General features: G+C 44.8%; 1 protein-coding gene across 1 annotated transcript; it reads right to left on the reverse strand.

Annotated features, from left to right (window-relative positions):
• Nucleotides 1–7,954: 7,954 nt before the first annotated feature.
• On the reverse strand, nt 7,955–11,797 carry LOC142768666 (uncharacterized). Its single transcript, XM_075870684.1, has 2 exons — nt 11,570–11,797; nt 7,955–8,396 (listed from the first exon to the last, which is right to left on the reverse strand). Exons 1-2 carry the CDS (start codon nt 11,783–11,785, stop codon nt 8,151–8,153), a joined length of 462 nt encoding a protein of 153 aa, XP_075726799.1. The 5' UTR covers nt 11,786–11,797; the 3' UTR covers nt 7,955–8,150.
• Nucleotides 11,798–12,352: the final 555 nt, after the last annotated feature.

A 12,352-nucleotide genomic window follows, 5' to 3' on the forward strand; every position in this document is an offset into this window, starting at 1 on the left:
ATCTTTATCTCTCTCTTCTTTTTTAGATGCTTGTGGGAGCCGCGTCAGAAGTGTGACAATGCACAACGTTAGGCAAAAGAGTGCAGGAGACCCCGCGAATGCCGATGAGTGGGTGCAATGAATAGGCGTCAATTCGAAGATCGCGCTCAGCTTTAACAGTTCTTGAATCTGGTTTCCTCTTTATAACTGTACATGTGTATGTATTAGGCATTCGCAAACCTTTTTTTTTCTTTCAGCTCTGTCGGCATAAAGACTTCACTGGTGGTCCCGAAAGCTACATCGGTGATCCTGTATACACGTATGGAGTTTTCTCTAATTCGTCAAAAGTGCTCACGTTGAGTGAGTACAAGGACTCGCTTGCTACAAAGGTAGGTGAGATGGTATTCAGCGCTATGACACATTTGTTTGCACTTCCTCACTAGGTGCTGTACAATACGAAAAGAGCGATAGCATATATCTGATTTCAAAGAATTGGAAAGGTGAAGCAATGAATGCGATACCAACAAATGGGAATGCCACGCAAATAATGGAAAGCAGCCACCACTCTTGCGTTCCTTTCTTCGCCATCGTCCATAGCGTGTGCGTCCTTATTGACGCATGGCGAGAGAGAAAGCGACCAGTGGGAGCGAGCCCTTGGGCCATAGAGTTAATATCACCGTGCCCCCGCAAATAGTTGACCTTATCATCCCTAGCAGACTCCAATCAAACCAAAGCACGCACCGAGTACAGTTACTGTATATGCTAGCATATACAGTAACTCTAGCACCGTGTAGACCTGCAGCGCCCTAGTGGATGTCAATGCAGCTACGACGAAGACGAATGGGGGGAGGGGGGGCATGTTTCGACATTCAAGAGATTCACCCCTAAATCTGGAGTAGAAACGCTTGCAAGGTCAAGGCTTCTCATGGCACAGCAGGGAGCCTCTTTTTCATCTGCGTCTGAAGGACAGTTTTGAAACAGAAAGAAACTGTAGGATTCTTGTTTTAAAGGGCACCCTTCGCGTCATTCCCCCGGTGATAGAGAACACGCTGAGGCTCCCATGAGGTCCACGTAACCCCAAAGTAAAGGGTAGAGCCCCCAGCCCCTGCAGGAATATGAAAACTCTCCACCCATGGCACCAAATGGACCCCTTTGTGTTTCCTTCCAAGTGGTGGTGTCCAGCGCAGTGTGTGCCTAGAGGTAATGTGCTACCTCTAGACGTGCCAAGCTTCATTTTTTTCCTAACAAAAGGAGTTAAAGACAGTGGTTCCTTTTTTCGCGGGTATCACGGGGAGATTGAAAGTACACACATTCGACAGAGATCTGTCTCGCTGGGTAAAAATTATAGGCATTCAACCAAACTGCACAGCCAATTTTAGTGTATACTTTTCAATATTGAAACTTAAGACTGCAGGGCTTCGCATTTTGAGTTTTCTTCAGTCTGTTTTTTATGAGATGACTCTCGGGCCGGCGCCAAAGTTTTCGCATCAAAAGAAACGAGGAGCGTTGCATATTTGAGAAAACGTTCATGCTACCCCGGGATACTGCGTACCAACATGGGTAAATTGCCTATACAAAACAGCTCGCCGTTATCAAGCCGCTGCACGCATGGTTCCTGGTAGAGTTGTACCTATGGCTCCACTTTGCGGAGTGAGGAGTCACTGATTGGAATAGCCGGCCTTAAATTTTGAAAATTTTTATCTGGTCATTTAAAATTTTCTGCTCTCTCATATACAGCCAAATACGTAGAGGCGATATGACAGTAACGACGGAAATCAGCCCAGATTGTCCATAAGATTGATATCGCAATAATAAAGAAAAGGCTGCTGTTCATTGAGGCGCACTGCGCGTACCTGTTTGCTTCATCCGCCGTAAACTGGTGGGCTGAGACACGCGTTTTTATATGGCAATTGAAATAAAACATCGATTGCCATTTCATTGTTTGCAGTTCCTCAAGGCCGTAGCTGACTTTGTAAATTTGCGTGCAAATACTGCGTGGCTCCTCTACAATGTGCACAACGAGGGCCCCAACAACCAATGTGCTGAACCTCCCTTTAGTGTCCTCAAAAAATTCAGTGCGGCACTCAAAGGCATGCAAGGTCCAATGTTCCGCTGACTATGCTTGTGAACAGAATGCGTTCCTACAGTGTTTTGTGTCATTTGCCATGGAGCTAGGTTATCTCAATGATAAAGGGGCATTTTGAATTGAAAATGAACGCGCTTCAATACATTGCTTGTCAGCTGTATTTGTGTAGCTCAGGAGTGCTGCTGTAGCAACTGGGCAAAGAAACAAAACACGTAGATTCAATCATTGTGGCGTGCAATGTTTTCTATGGCAGTCTGTGGTGTAGGTAAAATGTTGAATCATATGACTTGAGTAGTAAATAGCGCAGGTGAGTGCATAACCTGCTGGCTATGTGAGTTGCACTCTGATACCGAGACTGTCCTTCCGGCACAGACGACCATGTTAACGAGTAGAGGGCACACTAAGTACTGGTCACGCGCTCGTCATGTACGCAGCGTTGTAAAAGCAGGGCTTCCAAGCAAATGAAGTGCGATGTCCCAATTTAACAAATAAAGCTGCCATGATATCACAGCTCGGGTCACGCTTGGCGCCATAGTTGTCCACTCCCACCGGTGTCCATCACCACTTTCGCAAGAAAAAAAAACCTAGTATCAAGGACACGGTGGGACTCGAAAACACGACCGCTGCTTGCCAGACCAGTATTCTACCACTTAGTCATGCCGGTGGTTCGAAATTGTTCGCAAACTTGCCTTAAGTAGGCTTGATGTCGGGAAAGTAATCCCGTTAATAGGACTAATGTGGTGTTTTATACCAGCAGAACAACAACCTGGTGTCACACAATGCGAATAGCGTAACGAGTGGGCCGTCCAATGCTACAATCAATTACAAAAGCTTGTTATTGATCACCTATTACGTGTGGGGCATACCCACTTCAGGGTATGCCCTGCAGTTGCTCATGCAGCGGTTGACGATAATTCCTCATTATCGTCGGCATAGCATCCTGGAACGCCAGCGGTCGAAAGCGGTGCCCCCACGAGTTTAACGCGAGTAGGTTGCTGCTCCGGGACGTCCGAGCACGCCAGTGTCTCGCTTTAATCCCCCTACCTCTTCCCCCTTTATTCCGGATTGTCAATAAAGTTGTTTCACTCACTCACTCATTATCGTCAACCACTGCATGAACAATTGGCACAAAATTCTATGCAAGTGTTTAGCTGATATCACGCTTCTCAGAAGAACGACAAAAAATAACACAGCGAATGCCGGCCTACTACCCAAAAATTATTATTATTAGTGGCGTAGTGAGTACCTAGCAAGTTTGCTTGGAGCTGTTACCCATTTAGTGGTCAACAAATGCTCTGACAGGCCGCTCTTGCAGCTTTCGCTGCGACTGTGCTGCGCCTTCCGTGCAAGCCTGGCATTTTTTGTTCAGTTCATCGTGGATTGTGTGACCATCATCTGGTGCTGTTTACATAGGCCACCGCAGTAAGCCAATGCAGGCTGTGGTCTACTATACGAGTCTATGGTGGCCGAAATTTTGCCAAAAGTGGCCTGGAATTGTCCATAATGAGCGACAGCGTGCCTCCGTTGTAAAATTCACGTCAGCAGTTAGCGAGCGCTCAAAGGCACTTACATTTAGCTGAGCAGTGCGAGCCAAGTAAAGCAGTAAACTCCATAACAAAAATTACAAATTTGGCTTACCTAACTTAACCTAATATATTCGTACCTAAGCTCACCTGAACCAACCTCAAGCGAACCACTTTAACCTAACCTAACGTACATTTAGCAGCCCCGCATAGCCCTATTCAAAAACAACAAGCTTGGTGGTAGTTTAAAGGAAACTTATACAACAAAATGGTTTCATGTTTACTCACTTGCCTAAACTTATTCTGTCCTTGCCATTGCAGTGCCATCATTTCCTTCTAAAATGTTTTCTCACTAGCGCCTATCATTATTTCTTGAGCAAGTTTTTCTTCAATCTGTTTGTTTTATTGCTTTTTTCTCTTAGCATCGTATGTTGCAGTAAATTTAAGGATGTTTTCTCCCTCTCTAGCTGCTCATTGCAATACCTCATTGTGGCAGCTGCTTCCTTTTCAGGAACAAATAACATTGGATTCAACAGATTGTTTTCTGTGCAAATGCATTCGCGAACATCTTGTAACATAAAAAAAAATGCTTGGCAGAGTGCTTATTTTTGATGCGGAGCACTTTGATGCCATGTTCGTGCAAGCCAGATGCCAGAAGCAACGCGAGTGTGTTTGTATGCGCAGAGAGGGAAAATCTTTCGAAGTTTTGAAGTGGTAACGAGACTGGTGCGAAATTTTATTACCGCACTAAATTGGTGGGGACAACAGTAAGACCATACTATGAACAAAACCGATGCACTAAGCAAATTAGCAGCATGCTTTCAATTTTTTCAAACAAGTAAATAGAAGTGACACGAAAATTCCGCGGCCAACATCGCCAACGCAAAACGCTTGCCGATCCTGAAAGAAAAAAACGCGTGTTCTGAAAAGGTACTGCCACGCGCTTTTATTAAATAATGCCACGGCTTACGCCAACAAGTCGGAAGCAACCATGATACCAATATTTTAGAGCAAGAACAGAACATGGTAGAGATGGATTGATTGATATGTGGGGTTTTAACGTCCCAAAACCACCATATGATTATGAGAGACGCCGTAGTGGAGGGCTCCGGAAATTTCGACCACCTGATGGTAGAGAAGGAGCTGTTGGCACGACTTGGGAATACGTAGTACGAGCAGACGAACCTTCGGGTGACGAAGAAAACGAATGTCGACGTAAGCTTGACGAACGACACACCCCAACTTTGTTTCTCGGTTCTTCTTAGGAAACAAGAACACTCGCCACTTCGGTTCTTTTGCCGCAACAATTTGCCACACATCATCGCCTAATTGTTCAGATTTGCACTCGTACCGATTGTGAATAACCAGTGCACGAAGCGCATCACATATCCACGCTTAAGTTTACGGACACAGAAAAACACGTTCTTCTCGAGTCACCAACAAGCACATCAGCACGCCACGAAAACGTTCGTCAGACTTGACAATTCATGCCTGTCGAGGCGTGTTTCGAGCGAAACACACCAGTCTAAACGAAGTGACGTCAGAGGCCATGGCAGATACAGTGAGAAGGCCTGAAATTATCAAGGTGGCATTGACTTGTCGCACGACCTCGCTAATCATGACGAAACAAATCTGAAGCACAAGAGCTCGGAGTGTGACCTACGGCAAATAGTGTATATAAATAGGGCACCGTCAGTGTTTTGAAGTACGTGATTTTTGTGGCCTAGTCGTCTCGCACAACGCGTAAAGCAACTAGGACTCAGTCGTTTAGCTCCGAACGCTAGAATCGTCTTCTCAGTTTTTTTTTTGGTCACCTGTTAGCCTATAGTTTACGTGATATTCGTGGCAGAATTACAACACTGTAGCAATGGTTGGCCCTGCCACAAAAAACTTTTGTCCTAAAAATTGGCTAAAACCCACAATGGCATAAATTTCGACTTCAAAATTAGGCGTCGAAGCGCTAAATAAACAGTAGAGCACTATAAGCTTTGCCTTCAGGAGTAAAATGCGATAGCGATATGATGGCCCTAGTGTATATAGAATTCACAGTAGCTTGTGTCAGCGAAGCTTTCACATTGGCAACATTCTGTGTAACTGGTAGCGTAAAATCTTTAGGAACTTGCTTTGCACCCACTACGGGGCCTCAAGAGGAAATGCGCAGTAACATGTGTGCCTTATGCAGAGGGTGGCCCGTTTTAAACCTTGAGAGCATGATATGCATGCTCCGACTCCCGATCGCATTGTATTACTGCGAAATTACATGTTGCATAGTGAAGCATGTACATGTCGCGTGTGTTTGTAAAACATGGAATCTATTTTTACTGCATTTCGAAATAGAGTAACTCATTTTCACTATTTTGAGGCAGGCTCAAGGCTGTCAGGTAGAACACCTGCTTGCCACGCAAACTACTTGGGTTCGATGCTCACTCAGACGAAATGTTTTTATTTCATTTCAATATTTAGTGGTTTTCCGCTCAAGCATGAGACAAATTTTCGCTCACAACCTACGCCTCGCCGTGGAGGTCTAGTGGCTAAGGTACTTGGCTGCTCACCCGCAGGTCACCGAAACGAATCCCGATGACGGCGGCTGCATTTTTGATGGAGGCGAAAATGCTGTAGGCCCGTGTGCTTATATTTGGGGGCACGTCACAGAACCCCAGGTGGCGGAAATTTCTGGACCCCTCCACAAGGCGTGTCACATTATCATGTGGTGGTTTTGGGACGTTAAATCCCACATATAAATCAATCGCTCACAACCTACGATGCCGACACCAAAATTTCTGCGAAACGAACGCCACAATATTTCTTGCGAACAGATCATTCTTTCAGAGGAGCCGCGCAAGCAGATAGATGCCAATCTTGAGACATTTCAAGGAACGCGCGTTTGACGTAACCAGACTGTGGTATGTGTACATGCACTTGCTCATAAGAAAAGAATTTCCACCCGGACCATTAAAATTTTACGAACTGAAATTCTGGCATCTATCACTAGCGAATTGTAACACACACGCTAGTATGCTTTCATTTACACTAAGGATTAGCTATAAGAAAGCGCCTTCAGCAATGATCGAAATTCACCTTTCGGAGAGAGAGAGAGATTGACTTTATTTAAACATATCCTGAGGAGGCCGAGAAAGGGCCATTCCGACGCTTAGTTCAACCTGGAGGCTCCACCCAGGATGGCGCTGGCAGCAGAAGGCTTGTAGCGATGTCCCGGGCCCTCTGGACCGCCTGTAGTTGCCTCTTGTATTGATTGCTCTTGAGGGCTTCCTGCCAAGCCTCTTGGGTATTCAGTTGTGCTGCGCTATGGGTAGGGCACAGCCAGAGCATGTGTTCAAAATTGCAATAGGGATGGTTGCAAAGGGAGCATTGGGTGGTGTGTCGGGGTTGACTCTGTGTAAGGTGGATGGTGTTATGTACGTACGTGTTTGCAATCTTCTGAGAGTTAGAGCTTGTGCTTTGTCAAGTTTTGGGTGCGGTGCTGGGAAGGCACGTCTTTGTCCCTGGTAATGTGAAGTGGTCTCGTGGTATGTGAGTGCTTTGTCCTGACTACCGAGATTCTCGTACCACTCACTCATCGAGGGGTCGTTGTTCGCGGCGCGGCGTGTGAGCTCACGCGCCAGGCGGTTGACCTCTTCGTTGGGATTGCAGTGGTCGAGTCCCGGTAACTGTCCCATGTGGGCTGGGAACCAGGATACGTAGATTTGAGCTTTCTCTTCCTTAACGAGGGTTTCTTTGCTCTCGTACTCTCTTATTGCGTTGACGGTGAGTTTTCCAGTGCTTCTAGCTACTAGACCAGCCGCGAACGTTCGTACCGCCGTCTTAGAGTCTGTGTATATTGTGGAGTAGGCTTGGCAGCTTTGCAAGGCTAGCGCGATTGCCATTTCCTCGGCTTCGTGGACATGGCTTGTTTGGACGGTTGCCGCGTTTATGAGGTTTCCGTCTTTCGTCTTTATGAGGTTTCACCTTTCGGAAGTGTTCATTATAAATCTCACTTTTAAATAAACTGTGTAACTTCAAAGCTATTTGGTTTGAATACTTGTTTTGGTGCAGTCTCTAGAAATCGCATAATAATATTAAACAGCGCACTTCCAGCATCCATGAATCGACACACATATTCTGTGTGTGTTACTTCAATGCTACTTGGTTTGAACATTTACTTTGTGCAATGTATGAAAATCACGTAAAAATATTAGACAGCACACATCCAGAATCAATGAGTCGACACGTATTTGCTGCGATTTCACAGAAAGCCACTGTTAATAAGAATGCAGTGATTTATTGCATCGAAGGGAAACAAAAAGTGTATACAAACGTGAAAAAGCAATTACGAGATGCTTTTAAAATACGAACAAATGAACTGCAATTGGCCGCTTAACACGGCAAAATAATACATGATTAGGCAGAGTGGTGTCGATTAGATGTTATTTAAAGTGGAAGAATAATAGCCAACATATACTTAAAACACAGACAGTTCACAGGCACTCAAAGTTGCAAGTGCTACATGAGCCCACGTGTGCCAAATATGCCAATAATCCTCGCCAAGGAGGTACGCGACCGCGTCAGTGTTTCGGTTCTTTCTGCCTCTCGTCGTTCCACATGAGTGCCATCACTGCCGCGTCAGGCGCCTCCTCGTTGCTCAGCGTCACTAGCATCAGCGATGACAGGGACAAACAGAGAGCGCAGAGGGCAACCGGGAGGGCCTTCGCACTTCCGTTCAGCTGGTTCTCGAGGTCCTTAACCGCGTTGGCAGAAGTCGCACCCAGTCGACCCCACATGTAGGCACCAGCGAAGCCCACACTGCGCATCTGGCACATATGCGCAGAAAATGTACATAACTGCGCATATGAAGCGGTTTTTCATACCCCGAAAACGTCCTAGAATTAAAGCAATATTACGGTCCACAGTATAGTGAATTTGTTCACTATAGTCCACAGCAACGTTTTTTTCATCTAGAAGCGTTGTGAAGTTCATAATGTATCGTTTGAATGTCAACAGTTTGTGGTATACAATATATTTCTAGGTATACTATGTGAAGTATATTGGGCATTGCTGTAGCTAATGCATCTTTTGATAACTGTAGGGTGTAATCACCCATATTAACTTCCCCCTAAGCAATGCACAATGGCAATGTAGATAAATAAATAAATAAATAAATAAAGCGCAGAGACATTCTTGGCTAATACGCCAAATATGTTTTTTTTCTACTTCCTCAGAACACGCACATTGAATATTGCTCTGACGCCTTGGTTTACTAAAACGCCAATTTAACGTAGTCGGTAGCCATAAAATGTCAATAATACTCCACATTTATCTCTGATAAGGAAGAAAAGATAGTAAAATCAAATCGTATCCACTCTACTAAAAATGCATGCTGGGTCCTCCCTAGGCGAAAATCTGTCACTTGCAGCTTCGGAGGGCAATGGCGTCTACAGAGAGAAGTGAGCATGGAATGTTGCAAGGTTGTAAAGGTGGTGTATTCAACTAGTCAACAAAAAAATTTTAACGTGTTTAGAAAATGTACAGCATACGATATTAAATTTCCTCACAACTTCATAAGGCGGACAGCTAAACTTGACGCTGAAAAAACATCAAAACTAAGACACTGAAATTTTAGAATAAAGTAAAACTTAAGAAAAGGTTTTGCGAATGGTAAAAAAAACCTATTGATTCATGCCGCTATATTCATGCCGCTTTAATTTTGGTGGGCTCAACGGTACATTCAACTACTCAATCTGAAAAATACATAACGTGTTCAGAAAACATACAATATATAAGATCCAAACTCTCTCAGTGCTTTTTAAAGCGGACCAGTAAACAATTCTTTACCCTGAAAAAAGTATGAAAATTAAGACAATCAAATTTTATACTTTAATATAATGTAAAAAGAAGGTCATGTGAGTAGTAAAAACAACCCATTGATTAATATCGTTATCTCAAAGTTTTAATTTTGGTGGGCTCAGTGGTATATCCAACTAGCCGATACAAAAATTAACTAACGTGTTTAAAAAATGTACATCATACGAGATCTAAAGTCATTCAGAGCTTCATAAATGGAACAGGTAAACAATGCAAATCCTGATAGTGAAAAATTAATGAAAATGAAGACAATGATATTTTATGCAAAGATAAAATATGAAAAATGTAAAAGAATGAAAGAAACTGTTGATTCGTCTAATCTCGACGTTTTAATTTTGGTTGGCTCAGTAGGAAATTAAAATAAGGAGCGTGTCTGTGTTTCCAGAGGGGCCTCTGAGGTTTATAGTAGACAACACTTCAAGGTAGTTATGAGGCAGTATAAAAACATGCACATATTTTTTTGATGCAAAGCATCCTATGGTTGAGCTCAATACGGTGTGCAGCGTGAGCGCCTTTACAGCGCTTGTGTGCACCTCCCTTCTCTCTTCTATTCTCTTCTCCTCTCTCGCCCCGCAACGTCGACGGAAAAGGCATCTGCCAGCCAACACTCGCTCCGCCTATCTTTCCTCTAGCCATCTCTCGCAGCAGCACTTACTACCCCATTGCGCATGCGCGTCCCCCTCTTCTATCCTGTGCTCTTCCTCCCAGGCAACATAGCTTACGTGTCTACGCCTGCTCGTCCCCTCTCTCCAGGCACTGCGCCGTGCTCCTGACCGGGTTGCAGAAATTAGGTGCCTTTCTCATCTTCTAACCACTACCACCACCCTCTCTCTCTCCTCTGGACCTCGCTCCTCACCATGCCCACACACCCAATGCACATGCACGTCCCCCCTCTCTCCTTTCCCACACTCTCCGCTCTTTTCTCGAAATGTCGACGCAGGCAGCGTCTGCTAGCGAGCTTCTTGATTAAAAAAAAAAGAACCCAACTGCTCACGCTACACAGCCGTTCACGGCTACCCCGTATATACAGGCCCTGGATCTTGGCCTACATGGTAACGCCAGTGAGAGATTTCTCCTGTGCGTTGAACAATAGAAACTCACAGCCTGTGTGATCGCTAAAAGCAGACTGCGCGTCATCATGTTCCATTCGAGAATTTTGTCTCTCAGTGCCCATTAGCAGCATTTGGCATGTTCTAGCAGGAAACGCCGGTCTATAATTATGAACCGGCATAATTTGCGCCTCCCAAGTTTTCTCTCCTGTGCAACGCCGCGGTGAGCGCCAACGTCAACAACGCAGCTAGTGTAAGCGTTAGCGCCCACTGCTTCGCATCTGCACATAGTTCTAATTAGTGGGATATGGTGTTGACTATATCCCAGTTAGTGGGATATGGTTTCATTTCGTACGTTTTGCATGCTGTTATTCCTTAAATTGTGACACAAAACTACACAAAGAATAGGCAAGCACATGCATCAAGTGAGTGTATTTTCACACAAAAATCTGTGGAATAATTTTTATAGTACATTTTTTTGCATAGCTAGACAAATTCAATAGTTTCGATCACTGACCAGTTTTGTAAAAAGAATACATTGATTTCAGGACGAAGCACCATTGTGATTAAATTACATATCATTTACCAGGTCATCAAATAAGAGCAGCGAACAGACTGTTCCTTTCATTTGCTGCCAGTCACTGACGACAAACATAATCTCAGTGTACAATAATGCAAGAGAGTTCATCAATCGCAGTCATCATAATTGTGAAGAAACAATACTAACAATTCAGTGCCTATAAAGACCAAGTCTCAGAAGAAACATAGCGGAGTATAGCTAAAGTAAATATCTAGCCTTACTGATGCGACATAAAGCATTCAAGTTGAAAAAGAACTGCAGCTGAATACGAATCTTATTTTGCTACATTCCTCTCTGGACAGTGAAAAACGTTTGAGCCGAAGTTATGCATTTTCTCCATGTCACAGAAATTTAATGTCGGAAAAAGCTTAGGAGAAGTTTTATTCCTGTTCCGTCCAGTCGCAGCCTAGTTCTGCTGTGAACAACAATTACGTCACCGAGAGAACGTCGCCACAACTTTAGAAGCGTGAACAGAGAATGAAATATTTCGCACCTCTGTCGGGAACATCTCGACGGTTTCCACGGAGAACACGACGTAGGTAATGTTCAGGAGGAGCTTCACCCACATGATGAGCACAGTGAGTGGCAACGACAGCCCAAAGGCCACGAGCGCAGCGTGAAAGGCGAGAGCCATAGCCACCGTAGACATGAGGCGAATGATGGCGGACAGGTGGTCGTAGTGCTTGACCAGGAAGTAGGCGACCGCCATGGCTGGCGCGTTTCCGATCACCACGACCCACTTGGCGAGCTCGTAGTCGCGGCTCACCGTTTTGTTGTCGGTCGCCAGTCCGCCGTAGTACACGAGGAACAACGTGAACCTGGGTCACGCGTACTTTTTGTTAAATTTGAAAAGAAAAACACTAAGAGTATGGCGAATTAGGGCTGACAATTTTGTGTCAACTTGTGCTTGTGGCATGAGGGCATACTTTGCGACTTGAGGTCCACCATAGAGACACTACCTTTCACTTTACGGCACGGATTACACGAACAATCAGTGTATTATGTAGGGCAGGGCTACCACCAAGCGGTCGAGGAAGGACACAATATTTTATTTCAATGGCTGCAAGTCATTGCGGAATTCTCGGCAATGACCACGCTGATGAAGCTTCTCAATTGGCTCATAACCAAGACCGGCGCATGCCTATACTAATCTTGAAGACGGACGCTGCGCGGCAATTAAAGTCACTTGCTCACCGTATCAAGTTTCTACAATAGAGTAGGCAGGGTTTCTCGAACGCGCGCCTGTATTCGTCCTAAATTCTCAACTTCGTTTCTC

This window comes from Rhipicephalus microplus, chromosome 8 (assembly GCF_043290135.1).
Source record: "Rhipicephalus microplus isolate Deutch F79 chromosome 8, USDA_Rmic, whole genome shotgun sequence".
Lineage (NCBI taxonomy): Eukaryota > Metazoa > Arthropoda > Arachnida > Ixodida > Ixodidae > Rhipicephalus > Rhipicephalus microplus.